General features: G+C 44.3%; 2 protein-coding genes across 6 annotated transcripts in view; one reads left to right on the top strand and one right to left on the bottom strand.

Annotated features, from left to right (window-relative positions):
• The window catches only part of ZFYVE9 (zinc finger FYVE-type containing 9), a 62,800-nt gene extending 46,990 nt beyond the window's left edge, over nucleotides 1-15,810 (top strand). For all 3 annotated transcript variants that reach the window (XM_063343960.1, XM_063343958.1, XM_063343959.1), the window contains 9 exons: nucleotides 878-1,102; nucleotides 3,504-3,586; nucleotides 4,327-4,431; nucleotides 7,153-7,303; nucleotides 8,766-8,846; nucleotides 10,199-10,361; nucleotides 11,320-11,425; nucleotides 12,417-12,593; nucleotides 13,425-15,810. In XM_063343960.1, the coding sequence (XP_063200030.1) occupies nucleotides 878-1,102; nucleotides 3,504-3,586; nucleotides 4,327-4,431; nucleotides 7,153-7,303; nucleotides 8,766-8,846; nucleotides 10,199-10,361; nucleotides 11,320-11,425; nucleotides 12,417-12,593; nucleotides 13,425-13,586 (1,253 nt within the window). In that variant the 3' untranslated portion in view covers nucleotides 13,587-15,810. The remainder of the gene's footprint in view (nucleotides 1-877; nucleotides 1,103-3,503; nucleotides 3,587-4,326; nucleotides 4,432-7,152; nucleotides 7,304-8,765; nucleotides 8,847-10,198; nucleotides 10,362-11,319; nucleotides 11,426-12,416; nucleotides 12,594-13,424) is intronic.
• A 53-nt stretch (nucleotides 15,811-15,863) lies between these two features.
• Nucleotides 15,864-17,242, bottom strand: part of CC2D1B (coiled-coil and C2 domain containing 1B) — a 35,953-nt gene continuing 34,574 nt past the window's right edge. For all 3 annotated transcript variants that reach the window (XM_063343961.1, XM_063343962.1, XM_063343963.1), the window contains one exon: nucleotides 15,864-17,037. The gene's annotated coding sequence lies outside the window, so the exon portion shown is untranslated. The remainder of the gene's footprint in view (nucleotides 17,038-17,242) is intronic.

Here is a 17,242-nt window from a genome sequence, read left to right as displayed (position 1 = left end):
GTTGCGTTTTACATTAAGTGTACTAATTAAATAAACACTCTTTTGTGTAATTCGTAAAATGACCCAGATCTTCAATATGTGCCTGAGCAGGCACCCCAGTGGTTTGTCTAAATGGAAAGACAACCAGTGGGCATTAATCGTTTGATCGGGTGCACATCTCTCTCCCATCGCAGCTGGGTCTAAAAGTTTAGTTCAGTCAACAGCAGCTTCTGCAGTGGAAACCCCTTGAATACCTGGAGGACACTGAAAACAGGCTTTCTTTGGGTGCTTTTATAGTGCCAGGGGGAGGTTGCAGGTACCGCTTCCTTAGCAGCAATACTGCTTGAGCTCTCATTACTCTTCCCTGGCTATCCCCGGGATGCATGATCCTCTCCATTACACCGCCTCTACTGCTGGGAACAAGCAGATCTCCATGAAGGAGGCAGATCACAGAAATGGTTGACGTTTGTGTCCCTCCCTGCTCCCCCGGGAAGGGTGGTACATCTGTGGTTGTATGTACTGTCCTGGGAGCACTTGCAGGCACGGCTTAGACAGGCGCAGAAATGAAGGAGTGTGTGCATGTTCCTACAAAACTGACTTCCTAACAGTGATAGTCACTAAGTACATCTGGCACCAAAGGTGGACCAACTGGAGATACTGTGGCTTTGGTGGCTGTAGTCTGCAGCAGTTATTCCATAACAGATTACGCACTTTTGCACAGGAGGTAACCTGAGCCCCTCTGTGCAGCAGATCTTTGTTTCTTGTGTGATTAATAGATAGTGCTTCAGGAAGCAAAGCAAGTTTAATATGGTTTGGGTTTTTTTTCCCTTTTGAAAAACTCTATGAATTCCTGATATAGCTTTCAATCTTGTGAAGTAATGAATATTTTTGTTCATAGGTAACGTTGTGGGCAATCTGGGACACTCCTTTTTCAGCCAGAGCTTCCTTGGAAGCAAAGAACACGGAGGGTTCTTGTACGTTGCAGCTACGTATCAGTCCCTGCAAGACCTGGTGCTCCCAACCCCACCGTACTTGTTTGGCATCCTCATTCAGAAATGGGAGACTCCCTGGGCTAAAGTGTTCCCCATTCGGCTGATGCTGAGACTTGGAGCTGAATACAGACGTAAGTAACATTCTTCTAGCTGCAATTATTTCTGCAGGAGAATATATTCCGGTTTAGAGCACACACACCCAGTCCTAAATCGTTACCTATCAAAGCCGCACAAGTTTAAACAGGCAATTAAAAATTGTATTTCATACCCACATGGCATCCAGCTAGCAGCACGGCAGTACTGAGGTTGTGATACGACCTACAGCCTTTTTTACAGCTGTATTGCTTGATCAGGGCGATTTTTGTGGACACAAATCTAGTTCTGAGCAGCTGTTTGTAGTTCACAAACCTGAAAGAGTTATGTGCAAAACGAGTCTTATTTAGCTGGTGCAATTAGGACGAGGGAGAGCCTTTGATACGTTAAGCTTTTTCCGTGTTGAAATGAAAGAGCGTTTCCTTTTAGGTTTTTAAAACCACACTCATTTTCCAGAGAGTAACAATAAGTGTGCAGGGGCAACTGACGTGGCAGTTTATTGCAAAAATTCTGTTGCAACTATTAACAAGTAGTCTGGAGAGAGCGTTTCAGCTGAACAAAGTCTTAGCAGTTAGCATGAAATTAGCATAAAATAAGGATAAAATCTTTTTCAAAAGCATTTGCCATCACTGGAGCAAAGAGATTATTGTAAGTCTGTCCACCACGATGGACCAAAACTTTGCTTGTCTTGCTCATCTGCTGTTTTAATTGGCACATCTTGTAAATCCGAATGACTATGAAAATGGTCTGTTGTTAATATTTTTCAAAAAGTTTTAGAATATATTTTATAGGCATTTGTAAATTTAACTTGTGACGCTTAGGGAGCATTGGGAATTTTTTATAAAATACATATGCTACTGGCGAGGAAAAAGAAAAATCTTCAAAATTGGCTTTCTGAGGATAAAGACTGTAGGTTAAAATTGTCCCAAGAAACATTAGTGTTAAAGGTGTTTAAGTTTTTGTGTGTGTGAGGTTTTTAAGTAGTGTATTTATTCCTGTCAACATTTAGAAAAACAAACGAAGATGCTCATATTTTGGATGTGACATCTGTTTTTGAGCACAGAACCAAATGTTTTGGTATTCACAGACAGAAGTACCTGCTCTGAATGCACTGGGAAGCTGGGGGTTGAATTACTTCTATAGCTGTGGGTTGGATTCAGGCACGTTCACTTGCACTGTGGCAGAGCTGACTGCAGATCACTTCCTCAGTCCCCTCTCGGAAGGGGCTGCATTTGTGTCACAGGTTTCCTTGGGTGCATCTTCTTTTCTGGTGGAATTGTCAGATTTTGGGCATTTGTCCAGTGCTGCTGAACGCACAGCAGATCAGGTGCAGGAGTACTTTGGGGTGCTAGCTGTCCCGAAAACATCTGCTGAGCATCTGCTGATCAGCTGTGCCTCTCAAGCAGAGGGAAGTCAGCGCATCTGGGACGTAGCTGAGCTGCTGTGTGCATCCAGGGTGGCGGACACGGGAAATTCAGCACTTCTTGGTGCCTCAGGACACTGTGCATGAGTTGGTCAGCTGTAGGGGGCACGTGTAGGAGCTGCGATGCTTTCCAGATCATCAGTGTGCAGAAGCTGGAGCTTATTTCTATCAGGAAATCCTGATGATGTTCTTCAAACCTGCTGAGCGTTTTACGGCCCCTTCTGACTACAAGGGGAACTGTGAAGACGTGTGGCATTTTGGGAAGTCAGGCTGAGTGTTTGCCTGAGGATAGTTTAGGAACCTTTCTTCAAACATGTGTTTAGCAAACCTTGGCATTACATATTACTGCATGAGTCATGTTTCAAGCACTGTTACGGCTTCTGCTGCAACATAATGCAATGTAGCCAGGTCCATACACTACACTTTGAATTGTGTCATAGATGTAAGTGTGCCCCTCAGCCAAGGAATGCAGGTATTTTGCGTTGCCGACATACCATAAATGTAATTTTAATTGGTTTTTATAGACTCCCGTAGGGAATTTGCCACGTTCTCATGAAATTATGAAAACAAAAAATGAAATAATCTCAGTATTATCATTTGAATGTCACACGTCAGCCACAGAAGCTAAAGGCTTATGATGCTATAGCGGAGAGCAGCAGGCTGGTCATAAAAAAGGGAGAAGCCGTTTCCAAGAAGCAGCCTGAGAAAAGCATTTAGAAAGGTCATCTTTGCAATCACTGTCCCGATCGCTAGGTTTCGGGCTTGCAGTGTGGCACTTGTAAGCATTCCACATAGTTCTCCTTACTGTTTCTAGTGTGGTGGGTAAGGAGCCATGAGATGTGTAAGGTGCATTATAATGTTAAACCCTTCTTCCCTTTTGCTTTGTAAACTCTGGTCTTCTTTCCAATCTCGTCTTTTGCTGCTGCTTACCATATTCGACTGAGGAGATTGTATTTGAGTCTGGTTTTGCAGAACCTGAGTATGCATCTGATCGTTACTGTTTTATTTTATCCTAGTTTATCCATGCCCACTTTTTAGTGTCAGATTTCGTAAGCCTTTGTTTGGAGAGACTGGACACACGATCATGAACCTTCTTGCAGTAAGTGCTGAGACTGAGTTTGCGCGTTCCATCGGTGTGAGTGGATCAATGTGGGGAGAACTGTACTCCAGTGGCACATAGTAGCTGGCATGTTTGGAAGATGACAAGAGGAAATAGTGGGCATTTGGGTGAATTTACCTGCTGTTGCTGATATTGGATGTCAGCTTTCGACAACACGGTGAATTGTAAAAAGGTACCCAAATAAACATCCAAAACCTGGCCACCTGAGAATGTCTGGATCCGGAAACAAGCGCAGTAGGCGTTCAGATTCCTTCCTCAGAAGTGCTAGGTCATCACAGTGTGCAGTCACAGCTCTTTGATTATACTTCAACTGAAGCAAAGTTACTAGTTCTACTTTGCTAATGTTTTCAATATAGAAAATTTCCTTGGATGCATGACTTAATTTCACTGCTAGAAACACTAATAACTCTATCCAGTAATGTAACAGAACAGAGAGAGCAAATTTTCTTACATACAGTGATGACATTCAAGGCTGGAGAAAAATAATTGTGCTGTAAGAAAATCAGTGAAATGGCTAACAGTCATGATGATGGTTTTTCATTTGTGTACTGCAATTAATGTAGGTTACAAGCTGTGATGGCTCCATTCCTCCCTGCCTTTCAGTCACTGATTACAATTATTTTAATGGGCTAACTAGGAGTCACTGGGATAGTTATGAAACCTACAGTGCTAATGTTGGTCATCGTGCCTAACCTTTAAAAACTTGTTTTAATTACCAGGACTTCAGAAATTACCAGTACACACTGCCGGTGGTCCAAGGTTTAGTGGTTGATATGGAGGTCAGAAAAACCAGCATCAAAATTCCCAGCAACAGATACAATGAGGTAATGCTTATAAGAAATACATTTGTCTACAGTTTTTTGTGGTTGGAGGACCTGGCTTCTAAAGGAATTTTATTTTATTCATTACCACTAGGGAAAACTGCCTCAAAAGCAAATGGTAAATGCATGATGCGCACGTGTTTTGAGAGTGAATGAGGGTGGCTCCACAGAAAGAATGCAATTCAATTTAGTATTAATGAAATTCTTGAACTCTTTTTTTTCAGGTTTTTTAACTGTTTACATATAGTGTGTAATTGTAAATAATAGAAAATACTGGTTTGATTTGAACAAATATGTTGACAAACTTTATGCTTGAGGTAAACTAGGAGGAAAAAGTAAATTAGCTTTTCTCGTGTATCTTGTGTGTGCTTACTCGAAGCATTTATTAGTATTTTCTGGGTTGCTATTTATTTTATGTAAAATTTCTCCCAACATCTAGATTTTATACATGATTTCTGATGTGAAAAAATCAGCGTCTTTAGGATTTAGTGCTGCGGAAAATGCTTAGTGACAAGATAGTAGAACAATAATGAAAGAGAGCAATGGAGAAGGTGATTGATTTTCGCGGTCTGAATAAAGAGAAGGGGGTAACTTGGTATTTTGAAACTAATCAGCGTTTGGGGTGAGAGCAAAGCTCCTGGGCAAAATGGTATTTGTAGAAGTCCTTGAATATCAGAGCAGAACACAGCTTTATCTCAAGAGAATATTTCCCTGCAAGAAGCATTAAGTAAATTAACAGTGAGAATAAAGAAATAAATTGGGAAAAAAAAGGAAAAAGTTGTTCTTACGTGAAGTTTGAAAAAGCTGAAACTGATGAAGCAAGAAGATAAAGGGTCTGTTAAAAGGTGCATTAATTCTTGATGCAGTTGTGAGCAGAAGGAAAAGGTCAGTAAAGTTTGCATGAATTAAGTAGGGACTGGCACACGAGATGCAGTTTAGGGCTAGCGGTGCCTGGCGGTTCTGCGTCGGACATCGCACTAAGCCGGACTGTGAGGAAATCCCTGCGTTACGCAGCTCAGCAAAATCTGCGTGTCAGGACTGGGCTCTCTTTACAGCGTGAAGTAAGAGTTCAGCTTTTTAAATGAAGGAAATTTAACGTTATTGCTTGCAATCCAGTTGAAAGGTTGAATTACTAGAAATTTTTCGTCTGAGTTCAGTTTGAATTGAGACGAATTAAATCACAAGACCTTTGCTTTTTTTCTCATGTAAAGTGCCATTTAATTCGAAAACAGTGTCACTCAAACTATCTAGAAAGCGAAAAACTCATTTTAAATCTCATGCATGGATTAAATGTGGAGAATTCAGACCGTAATTAACAAATTAAACACTAATATATAGTTTTTCTATCAAATACCTATTTTTATCGTCAAAGCTATTTTAATTTTCCACAACTTCTAGTGATACTTAGTTGCCTGTTTAGTCCGGCAGAAAAGGTGACTGTTGTTTTTTAATCAGCTGCCTTGTTTACAAAGTACAGTTGCCATGTCCAGTTGTTTCTTCTTGTGCTAAAGGCAACTTCTGGTCTCCATAAAGACGGCGGCTGTTGAGCTAAAATCTTGTTTCTGGAGCATGACATGATAAACTAGATAATGAAATACACTTTTGTCTGATGCAAAATCTTAATTAAGTTTCCTCCCCAAACATTACACCTGCGCACATTTGTCAATAGCGAGCATCAGCTAATGTTCCTGACGCTATAATTAAGGTTTTATGTTAGACTGGGAGAGACAAATGTGTTGTGTGTAGCGTGCATGCTTATCAGCCACAGGAGGCAGAGGGTGGGAGTATGAGTGCTGTGCAGAGATGTCAAATAATTCAGCATTTTCCTTCTCCTCGGGGTTTTCACTGGGGGTGGGGGGGGATAGTTTATTTGCCTTTTTTTGTGTGTTTGTTTCTTTTAAGCAAACATACGGGTTTTGCTTTTGAAACAAATTCCAGAGATAGGTGACTCCTTCAGTTTTCTTTTGGATGAAAAATCTCATACTCTGAGCTTCCATGAAGATGAAGAGAGGAGAAAAGGAAAGAAGCTCTATAATTTACAAGAATATTATGTCAAGGCGTGTAACTAGGTTTTTGTTAGATAATAATCAGCAAAACTGAAATGCAGATACATCACAAATGCTTTTGGATGCTTTTTGGGGGTCTCCTTTGCAGAGAATTAAAATTATTTCTGGACGTCTGTGATTCAGCTCTTTCTTAAAAGTCTTCGAATTGGGAACACTGATCCCAGTTTCACCGACGGGTGCAGGGGAAGCACAGAGACCCGAAAGCTTTGGTGTCTGATCCCGGCAGAACCAGGATTAAATGCCACAAGCCAGTCTAGCACTGAACTGTGGAGGCAGCATTTATGATTTATGTCATAAACAACTGTAGTTGCGGAAACAAGCCAGATATTTCCTCCCAAGGTTTTTTTAACATTTTTTTCCTGTGAATTTATTTTTTAAAACCAGCTAGAGATAATAGCTTTTCCAGTCCGTATAGCTCAGCTATCCCTTATACCATTTATCTTAATTACATAAAAGGTGGCACTTCAAAGCATCTAGACAGTGTAAGACCTGAACCCTCTTTTCAAAAGCAGTTTATGGTTCCGAGTGCTAAAATCTGTCACGAGAATATGAGCACTGTTGAGAAGCTCGCTCAGTCCCATTAAACTGTTCCAAGAATCACCTATTTATGGTAGCGCTTGACGAACTGGGTAGAAATGGTAAACCTTTTTGTTTGCAGATGATGAAAGCCATGAACAAATCCAACGAGCATGTTCTAGCAGGGGGCGCGTGCTTCAACGAGAAAGCAGACTCGCATCTGGTGTGCGTTCAGAATGATGACGGGAATTACCAGACGCAGGCCATCAGCATCCATAATCAGCCGAGGAAGGGTGAGAACGAGGGTTCAGGAGGAGGCCGCTCCCTCCTGGCGCCCTGCGTGACTCCTTTGCCGTTTGTGTTACCGTTCCAGCGTGTGGCTTTGTCAGTCGGTCAGAACTGGATTTGTCTGCATTTCACAGAGTTTCTCTTGGACATTCAGAGAAACTACTTGTGACTGCTGGTGTTACTGAGTGGGCGGCTTTGGGAGTTAGACAGGCAACACAAGGAACAGTCACACGTTGCTCTGTCTGCCCTTTACCCCCTTGGTGTTTTATTCCCCTTGCAGAATCCATGATCTCAGATGTCGGGGAGCACACTGGGCAGTTTGCATCCTGTGTACAGTCCACATCATGCTTCTCTAGGTCAACGGTGCTCTTCTGAATTTGTCTGAGAGATGTTCTAGCAACTTCATAGATCAAGCAGACCTAAAATAAAGCCCGTAACGGCTTGCTCCCGTGTAAATACGGTAATACCGCTTGCACAATACAGCTCAGGACTTGCGGTGCTCCAGAGGTCACGGTGCTGTAAGTGGCTTAGGCAACATCTCTACATTAATAATGAGAGCTGTCTTTGGCATTATTGGAGACTACAGGGGAGGCTGTGGTTGCCTCTGCTTAACCTGGCCTATGTGAAAAGACAAAGATTAAATTTAGTGTGAGAGAAAGGTAAATAGGAATAACCAAAGACAGCAGCATTTTAATAATGCATCTTCAAGAAACTCCTCGTGTTCACCTCAATCAGACCATCTAATTTCCAGGCTTTATTTTTGTTAGAGTAGGCTGAAAGGCTGCAGCAGCAGTGTGCTGAGAATTTAAATGTTGTGGTTTTGGGGAAGATTTCTGGCAAAGACATTTATGCTATCTCCAAACGAGAACAAGCAAGACAGAGGCCAACTTTTATGTTTTGCAAGTATCCCCAGTCACTCCAGTGAGTATTCCCTGGCACGGCGTGTCACTCCGATCTGACTTCTGGTAATTTTACATACGGGACAAGAAGAGGGATTTCCAGCAGGAAGTTCATGATGCTTAGTGGTCATTTAAGAGAATTTTACTTCGAATCATGCAGCTTTCAGCTGTGGCCGTGCCAGTGGGTTGGTGTTACAGTGTGATCCATAAACAGCTCGCTCACAATCTTTGCCAGCTGTGAGGGAACATTTAGAAGTTATTTGTGTACTTGGTCACCCTAAATTAGTAGCCCTGAAACTTAGAGGTGTGTATGGGGAGAGGGTGAGTGATGAAATATGAGCATTTATTAAGGTTGACAAAAACTGTTGTCCAGTTTAGAAAATAACTGGGTGATTTGCCCTTCCACATCCAAGCCTGTGATGGGCGTTAGTCACCATAATTCTCAGCAGCGTTTATCCTGATTTAGATCGTTCACCTCTCTGCATGATAGAGCCGTGATACCTGATTCTTGTCTAAGGCATTGTTTGAGGGAAGCCTCCCTAAATCACTCCTGTCGTTGTTGTTGCAGTGACTGGTGCCAGCTTCTTTGTGTTCAGTGGAGCTTTAAAATCCTCTTCAGGCTACCTTGCCAAATCCAGTATAGTAGAAGGTAAGACATGAACTGCTTGGCGGTAACACACTGCTTCCCTCTTAGCGCGGCTCGGCTCTATAGTTGTCAGGGCTCTGCTCTTCAGCATTTGAATCACGCTGCTCCTTCAGCTTTATCCTACTTTTTAGCCACAAAAAATCTGTTTTCTTTAATGAGGAGGAACTTGTCCAGATGCTGTAGAACAGGCACACAAGAAAATGAGGGTAGGGTATGAAATATACCTGTCTTGTGGGTCTGTGGTCAGTTTACTGGTTTGGGGTGAGTGAGGAAATTGTGAGCCTAACTAAAGGAATGTCCCCTCCACCGAGCAGGAGAGGAAGCCCTGCTAAACTAACGCTGGTCCCAACTAGCTCTGCATTATGCAAGATTACGAATGTGCATTGTTTATCTGCTGGTACGTGGGCAGAAGAACATGACAAGTTGAGATTGTGGAGCTGGCACTGCTCCGATTTGGTTTGTTCTTCTTTTACCAGTTGTCATATCACAGAAATAAATGCCGACTGTGTACACTGGTTTGAAAGCCGTTATTGCTTGTTAGCCGAGCTACGGGACTTTGTAGTCGAACCTCACTGCTGATGCGACAGTGCAGACAGTAGTTTTTAAGTGTGCTCCTTACAGTTTGTGAGCGAGATGTGCAGGAAGCCGCTGCGTGCAGTCAGCACAGTGCCGCTGACGAGCAGGGACTTCGTAAGCTGCGCCAACTTGCGAGCGTGCAGCTATATGAGGGTGCAGGCCCGGGTGAGTGGTCACTCGGGGCTGGAAAGCAGTCACCTGACTGTAAACCAGTACGTGTAGGCCGTCGTACCATTTTCTGTGGTTTAGTACAAGGCAGAGGTACGGGTGGATTCAGGCAAGGAGTCTGTACACTGGGGAAGTCTATCATTCCCAAATTATTTCTGCAGCAATTTAGACTGAGCCAAGCCAAATCCTGTATCTTTTGCCACTGTCAGGCAAACGTTGGCTTCCCAAAAGCTCCGTCACCGCTGGAGTCCTGCTTCCAGTGCCAACAGGCGATAGCTCAACGAAGGGGGGGGGGGGGTGTCACATGGGGCTTCTGAGGGTTGCTTAGAGCAGGTGCCAGATTTTGAGGCAAACTAACGTGGCCATCGCTATAGCTGACTTCATCTGGTAGATGGATCTCACATTATCCTTGCGTTTTCCCTCATCAGCGCTACATTTTAGGAATCGGAGCACTCAGAAATGGTTGTATGTAGCATTGCTGCCTATGACTCTTAAAATAGATGTTTAACCTTTCTGTTGCAAAAAGAGGAAGGCTGTTTATGTCTTTTTTTCATATATAGGCTCTGTTCAATGTGGCTTATCTTGGCTCATAGGATTTCTTGGTTCCCTAGATGGAGTAATGGTCCAGATAACCGCTGAGAACATGGACTCTTTGAGGCAGGCCTTGAGAGAGATGAAAGACTTCACCATCACTTGTGGCAAAGTAGATGCTGAAGATCCTCAGGAACACGTTCATATTCAGTGGGTAGAAGATGATAAAAACTTCAGTAAGGGGTAAGTAGAGGAGCAATCACTTGACATTGACTGTATTTGTTAAAAATTTTAATTGATCTTATAAGGTGCGTGAGTCTTCAAATCAATAGGAATTACAAGACTGTACCTCTATTTTGAGTGATAAGATGCGATTAAATGTAACGAAAATGGAATTGAGATACCAGAGCTTTGGGGCATCAATTTAGAAAGTTGTCAATGCTATGGATTTTTGTTGCCATTGCTAATACCCAGTTATTGGAAACCACTGATCTGCCTCCAAGGCTCAGTGCTGAACCCTGCACATTGTGGTCACTTTGCTCTCTTGGCGCTTAGTTTGCATTAAGTAGCGCTGGAAATAAAATTGCTGAACATCAACAGTATATTTGGACTCTTGGTAGTTAAGCCAAAAGAAAGGTGCGTACGGCAGCTTAAGTATTTATGGCAGTAAAGTGCTGTTGTGATGGGTGCAATCGCGCAGGACTCAGCCTCTAGAAAGAAGGGTATTTCTGTAGTTTCAGGCTGTCTGGGCCAGTTTTAGGTTCTATATTTAAATTCTGGGCTAAGTAGTGTTTTGGGTATTACTGGCCTACGCTGAGGTTACAAATCAATAAAAATCAAATCTGTACGAAACACCTCATTGCTGCGTTAGCACCTTATGCGCCCTCATCTCTGGCGCGAAGCTTTGCCGAAAACCTTCAGGAACCTGGTTGTGCATGTTGACCTGACGGGTGTCAGGGGTTGGAGCCTCCCTTCTGAGGCTGATTTTGGTGCGCGAAGCTGCTGTGGCAAGTTGCCGTGCAGTAGCAGTGCATGTTGCAGAACACTCGGTTATGAAGAAACCTGCAGGGAGGCAGCGGGAGGCGGCAGCTGCAGCGGAGGAGCTGCCCTTTGAGCCCGATGTACTTCGCTCTTGCAATGGCCTCTGTTCAGCTCTGTCTTCTGCTAAGTCAGAACTTAGGTTTTTCCCTCCCTTTTACAGTGTTGTAAGCCCTATTGATGGTAAATCGATGGAGTCTATAACAAGCGTGAAGATATTTCACGGCTCAGAGTACAAGGCAAACGGAAAGGTCATTCGGTGGACAGAGGTAAGTGCGTCACACGGAGCTGCATGTAAACCAACGCCTGGCATTTTGGGAGCGCAACTAAAGCCTAGTCTTCCTCCGACCTGTTCTCCCAACGCACCAAAATTAAAGCAGCAACTTCCCTTTCCTACTTGCAAAGAAAGATTCGGTACGGGGTTGCGCAGAGTCAAACACCCCGTCTCTGATGCGCAGCTCAGGCGCTAGCACAGCCAGCCCTGCGCTGGCCACCTCTTCTCGCACACGGTTGTTGAGCGTGGGGGGAACCAGAGAAATACTTGCTCACTGCGTTACCCAAGGTAACGGTTGGTTTCGCCTGCATTTGTCTTTAAAACTACCTTTTAAAATTGAGATAAACGTTAATAATTCTTTTTAAAAAACATTATTTTGAGCCACCTTCTCTAAAAAGTTGCAAGTTAAAATGAAGGTGCTGTGGCATAAGTCACATTAAGCATAAGCTCCATGAAGCAGCTGACGGTGGCGGTGCTGCTGCCAGCACACAAATGCTACTGTTAAAAGATTTCTCGAAGCGTTTCACTTAACCTGCCCAGGAGGGACCAAGTGACCCACTCTGCAGCTTGTCACCGTAGGATCCTTTTTCCCAGGTCAGTTGGGCTCAACAGAGACAAGTTCAGCGACAACAATCGTGCAGATCTTCAGGCTGGGAGGGCTTCTACAAAAAATTTGAATTTTCTGAAATTAACATCTGTTTAAAAGCAGGTTTTATTATAAACTACATGCAATACATAGTGAATTTCCATAATGAGGCTTTTGACCAGAACGGAAAGTTTTTTTGAGAACACAACTATTTAAATCTTTCTTTTGAAGTTTTTTTACTTCCCCCCGCCAAGGTGGCTCGTCTTCAGTGTGTTTTGCTGGTCTTCCCTGCGCAGCTCGTCTTTAAGTCTTCATTTGCAAAAAGTTTCAAAGGCATCTCAGTAACCTTATTTTCTAGCAAAGCCCAAGTGTTATGTCTTGTGTTAACTCACTCCTTTAGGTGTTTTTCCTGGAAAACGATGAGCAACACAATGGTCTGAGTGACCCAGCCGACCACAGCAGGTTGACTGAAAATGTGGCAAAGGCGTTCTGCTTAGCGCTCTGTCCCCATCTGAAGCTGCTGAAAGAAGATGGAATGACTAAGCTGGGGCTGCGCGTTACACTTGACTCCGATCAAGTAAGCCTTGAATAGTTTGGGTTTAACTGGGGGGGGGTGGTCCCTTGTTCGTTCCCCAAAGAAGAGATACACCGCTTCAGCCATTCTCGTGGTTAAAGACGTACCATTATCTGCTGCTGATCGAGCGGTGCTGACTGTTGTTTGGTGTTCTGGGCCATCTGTTAAATTTGGGAAGTTAGTGCCTAGCCTGAATTAACACTGGGCTTGACCCCGACACGGCACCAGCAGCCCCTGCTCCGTAGTCAGAGGCTTGTGAACAGCCCCGCCACGGCCTCAGAGCAGACCCTAAATTGGCCCTTTCACCAGAAGTTAAAGGCCGAAGTGTATTAAATGGCCTCTTGGGTGAGCGTACGACGTTGTTCATGAGCAGGGCTGTTCTTAAAGATCACATTGCGTGTGGGGCAGAGAAACAGATGGAAGGTCCCCTTGAGAGTGCTCCATGGCAAAAGCTACGAGCAGGGATAAGGTCTCCTGGCAAGACAGCTGGCCTGGCCCTGGAGTGGGCCTGTTCTTAGTATCAACCATCTTTTAAATACTGCATGACTTAATCTGATAATGCAGGGTGCGGTTCCTGCTGATCTGAAAGATCTGCTTTGACAAAGCAGTAGAAAAAAAAAGAGGCTACTTTTGTCTAGGCAGCCGCTGGCAACATAGGGAAGAACAAAAACAAGTGGAAAAGCCGCTTTAGTGTCCATTCCATCCTGTTCCCCGGGCAGAGGCCGCAGCCCCTCGCACAGCGCATCCTCCTGCGCAGCACTCCCCTCACCGCCCGCTCCAGCGCAGCCTCACGTCCTGCTCTCTGTAAACCCCCTCTTGCTTTGTATTTTTTAGGTTGGTTATCAAGCTGGGAGCAACGGTCAGCCGCTGCCCTCTCAGTACATGAACGACCTGGACAGTGCCTTAGTGCCGGTGATCCACGGAGGGGCCTGTCAGTTGAGTGAGGGGCCAGTCATAATGGAGCTCATCTTTTATATTCTGGAAAACATCTCATAAAGAGGACTTCATTTTCTGTTCAGACCTGTTCCAGCAGCAGTTGTATCTGAATCATTTGCACTTTAAAACTGGAAAATTAAGCTTTTGTTAACACTATTGGGGGGACGGGGGGGGAGGAGGGAGGGACAGTTGTTCCATAATTCTAAATCTTCTATGCATTGTCAACAAACAGAGGATCAGGGCAGCTTCTATACAACATGGCTATGCTATCCTTGCAGCTAATACCCTTCTGTTCCTGTTTAGAAAAATGCTCATGTTTAAAGACTTACAGTCATGTACTCTCAATGCTCAGACGGGTGCAAAGATCACTGGGGAGTAAATAAAAAGTGAAACTCCAATCTTGTACTGTTTGTAGATGGACATGTAAGAAACAACAATCAAGACCTCCATTCTGACCTCATCGTAATGCCGTTTGTGGTTATTCTGTAGACATTAAAAAGTAACGTTTACATTATTTTGACCAGATTATTGGTTGAAATACGCTCGGAGTAGCCCTTGAGCGATCGGGAAAGATTACCTAGCCATAACTACATTTGCATATGCATCCAAACGAGCAGGAGGGCAGGCATCTCTCTGACAGCGGTAGTATGTAAACTGCAGTTTTGTGCGTGTAATAGGCTAGTTTCCTTTTTTCCTCTATTTACTATAAAAGCCCCCATCACCTCGGCAGATTTCTGTAATCTCCTAGAACAACTCTGCTCTTCTGTCCTTTGTTTACAAATCTGTGTGAAGCAGAGGAACTATCAGCCCTAAAGTGCAGTTATATCTCATTCCTCGTCCCCCGGTAGGTCCTGCCTTTCAAAGAACAGTAACACCCAGGGCAGCTTTAAGTCTCCTCCTCGCTGTACGCTGTAGTGTAACGCCAGTGTCGTGTCATACAGGACAGCTCGCACTTCATGTTAGCGGCACCATGTAAAAGCTTACCTGCGATAAAAGTATAGAGTGGCTCTTCTTGCATGTTCTGCTGAAACAAGGCTTTCTGGTCAGCTCTGAAGACTTTGCACTTGGCCCAGTGCTCTTGGTCTCACCTGAGAGGGCTTTAGTTAAGGAAAGCGGCTGCTCACATCTGCCACGGTGAAGCTGGAACTGAGATTCAGCCAGAGGAAATGCGGCTCCACACGCTCACTGTCTCCCCGGAAAGCTGCTAAAACCAGTGGAACGAGCTGGAAGCAGGAGAAGGGCTTTGTTCGGCCGTAACCACGCGAAGCAGCTGTTTGAGCCCCTCGCAGGAAGGGGTCGAAGGTTTCCCCTCCTGTTGCTACAGACTATTAATTTGGGAAGAGAAGGGCTAATGTGTGGTGAACACGGCGGCCCAGACCTTGCATCGTCCCTCCTCGCAGTCAGTGCTGGTGGATGCAGCAGGGCCGATGTTGTTTTTCGCTGTATGTGAGTAACACGGGCGGCCTTTCAAATCGAACGGGAAGTGCAAGGCTACTGTGAGAGTGATGCTATATTTTTTGAACAAATACACAGCAGTAGCTGGGCAAAGGAAAAGGTAACTGTACATGTAGCGATATATTTTATGTCAAGGCAGCACAGTATATGTACAGAGCGCGTTTGTGAATAAATGGCTACTGCTTTTTACAAAAAAAGCAAAGTCTGACAAATCCAATATTGCAAATGACAGCTGTCCCCACCCCCCCCAGGAGAAGGCAGGGCAGGGAACTGGGGGCCAGCTCCAGGACCCAAAGCTGGCCAGCAGCAGGGAGCACACTGCTACGCTTTTATAAAAGCGTTATGTCAAAGTGAAAGCTCACCTCTGGCATTTGGGGAAAGGTGGCTCCATGCGGCGTACTCTGTTTCCCGATGGACAAACCGTAAGCTACGACACAATCGGAGCCTTGCCCTGTCCCTGTGCGGCGGAGCGGGGCTGCGGCTGCTGCCCGCCTCCCCTCTGCACGCTGTCCTCGCACCCGCTGGGACACGGCGCAGCACTACGCGGTGTAGGCAAGATGCAGCACCTGGAAGAACGTTCCATAAACTAATAACAATCTTCCTCCTCGAGCCTGCACTCCAGCTTTGCCACAGCAGCGGCTTGCCAGTTACCTTAGTTGCATTGTTATGCTTAATAATGCAGTAAAAGAGGTGAAAAATCTTTATCTTCTCTTCCTTTGCCCCAAAAGTCTTTCAGGTTTGGATTACGTTTGTGCAAAACACTATCAACTGGTGACTGACATGTTTGCTTCAACCATAGCCTTTTAAATGACCTTAATTACCATGTTGTTAAGAAATGAGTACTTGTTTTAGAAAAAAAAAAATTGTACTTTTAAAATTCAGTTAGTTAACACTGCAAAAAACTGCATATTATATTTTTATTTTCAACATGTAGTTTTGTATATTAAATTTATTGAAATTAAAAACTAAACACTGTATTGTCTTCATCTGCTCAGGAAGACGGAGGCGGCGCTGCCTTGTCTGGACTCCTCTCTGCCTGCAAACACCCTGCCCCGGCACCGGTGCAGGAGCGCTCCCGCTCCGAGATCACTCCATCCTGGTAGCTCACAGACATTTAAAACCACAATTTTGGTATTTGGTACCACTTTTTGTGTGCCGCTGATCAAAAGCGTTCCTGAAAATAGTCATCATCCAGTTTTCTACCTGACAAAGGGCGGCTATTTTCCCCATCACCTGGAAGGAGCGTAGAAACCTATTTTTGTAAAAATACAGGGGACATTTGGGAAGCAGCAGAGTCTAGCGTACTTTTTTTTTCCCCCCCCTCCTTTTTTAAATTTAAAACCGGCAAAAGAAAAAGGATGAAGGCACAGTACCCGGCTGCTCTGACCAGGCAGCGCAACAAGCCTGCAGACAGCTGGTAGCCAGGACAAAAATGTAGCTCTGTGAACACCTGCCGCTAAGAATCCTGCATTCTTCCCTTCTGAAAGGCAGCATCCCACGGAACTTCACGCTGCAGTGGCAGGCAGAGAGGAGGGACACGCCACCGCTAGATTGCTGCCTGAGCTCCCTCTCTATTTTAGGAAAGAAAAAAACCAAAATTGAAAAAAAAACCCCGAACAGGCCTTGCTAGGAGAGAACGGAAAAGCGGCAGCTGTTGACTGTACCACGCTGGCTGCTCGTACGCTTGAAACTATGAATTCTAGTGAAGTCTTACCTGTGACTTGACTCAAAAGTTTTTGCACTGCCTGAGGGAATTTTTAAGGGGCTAAACTTTTCACACACGGCTATGCATAGTTAATGTAACATTCATCCCGGCGCTACATTAGTAGTCCCGCGTTAAGGCAATTCTGTCTATTTTGTGTAGACGAGTAACAATCCCCTGCAGCAGCAAGTTTCCAGAGCCTTACATTTGCCGTACAGTTATTAATAAGCACGATGGCTGTTATCAAAATAGACATTAGGTTCAGTAGTGCATTCATTTAACATCTTTGGTGCTCGCAGCTAGCAGCATCTTTCTACGTACAGTCATCCCACATCTTCTAACATTCCGATGGATCTGGGGGGGAAAAAAGAAAAACAAAACCCAACAAAATTACTTGCTGCAGGACTGAACAGATGTTCACAATTCAAGGTCACATTATATGTAAAATGCTGACATGAATTTTCTGGATGGTCAACTAGAAAAAAATCAATGGAGCAAAATTATTAAGCTCTAGTGATGGAAAATGCTTAGGTGTCCCGTGACGGCACAAGGCCAAGTT

Source organism: Chroicocephalus ridibundus, chromosome 8 (assembly GCF_963924245.1).
Source record: "Chroicocephalus ridibundus chromosome 8, bChrRid1.1, whole genome shotgun sequence".
NCBI lineage: Eukaryota > Metazoa > Chordata > Aves > Charadriiformes > Laridae > Chroicocephalus > Chroicocephalus ridibundus.
Note: the sequence above shows the minus strand (reverse complement) of the source record. Positions and strands in the feature narration are given on the sequence as shown.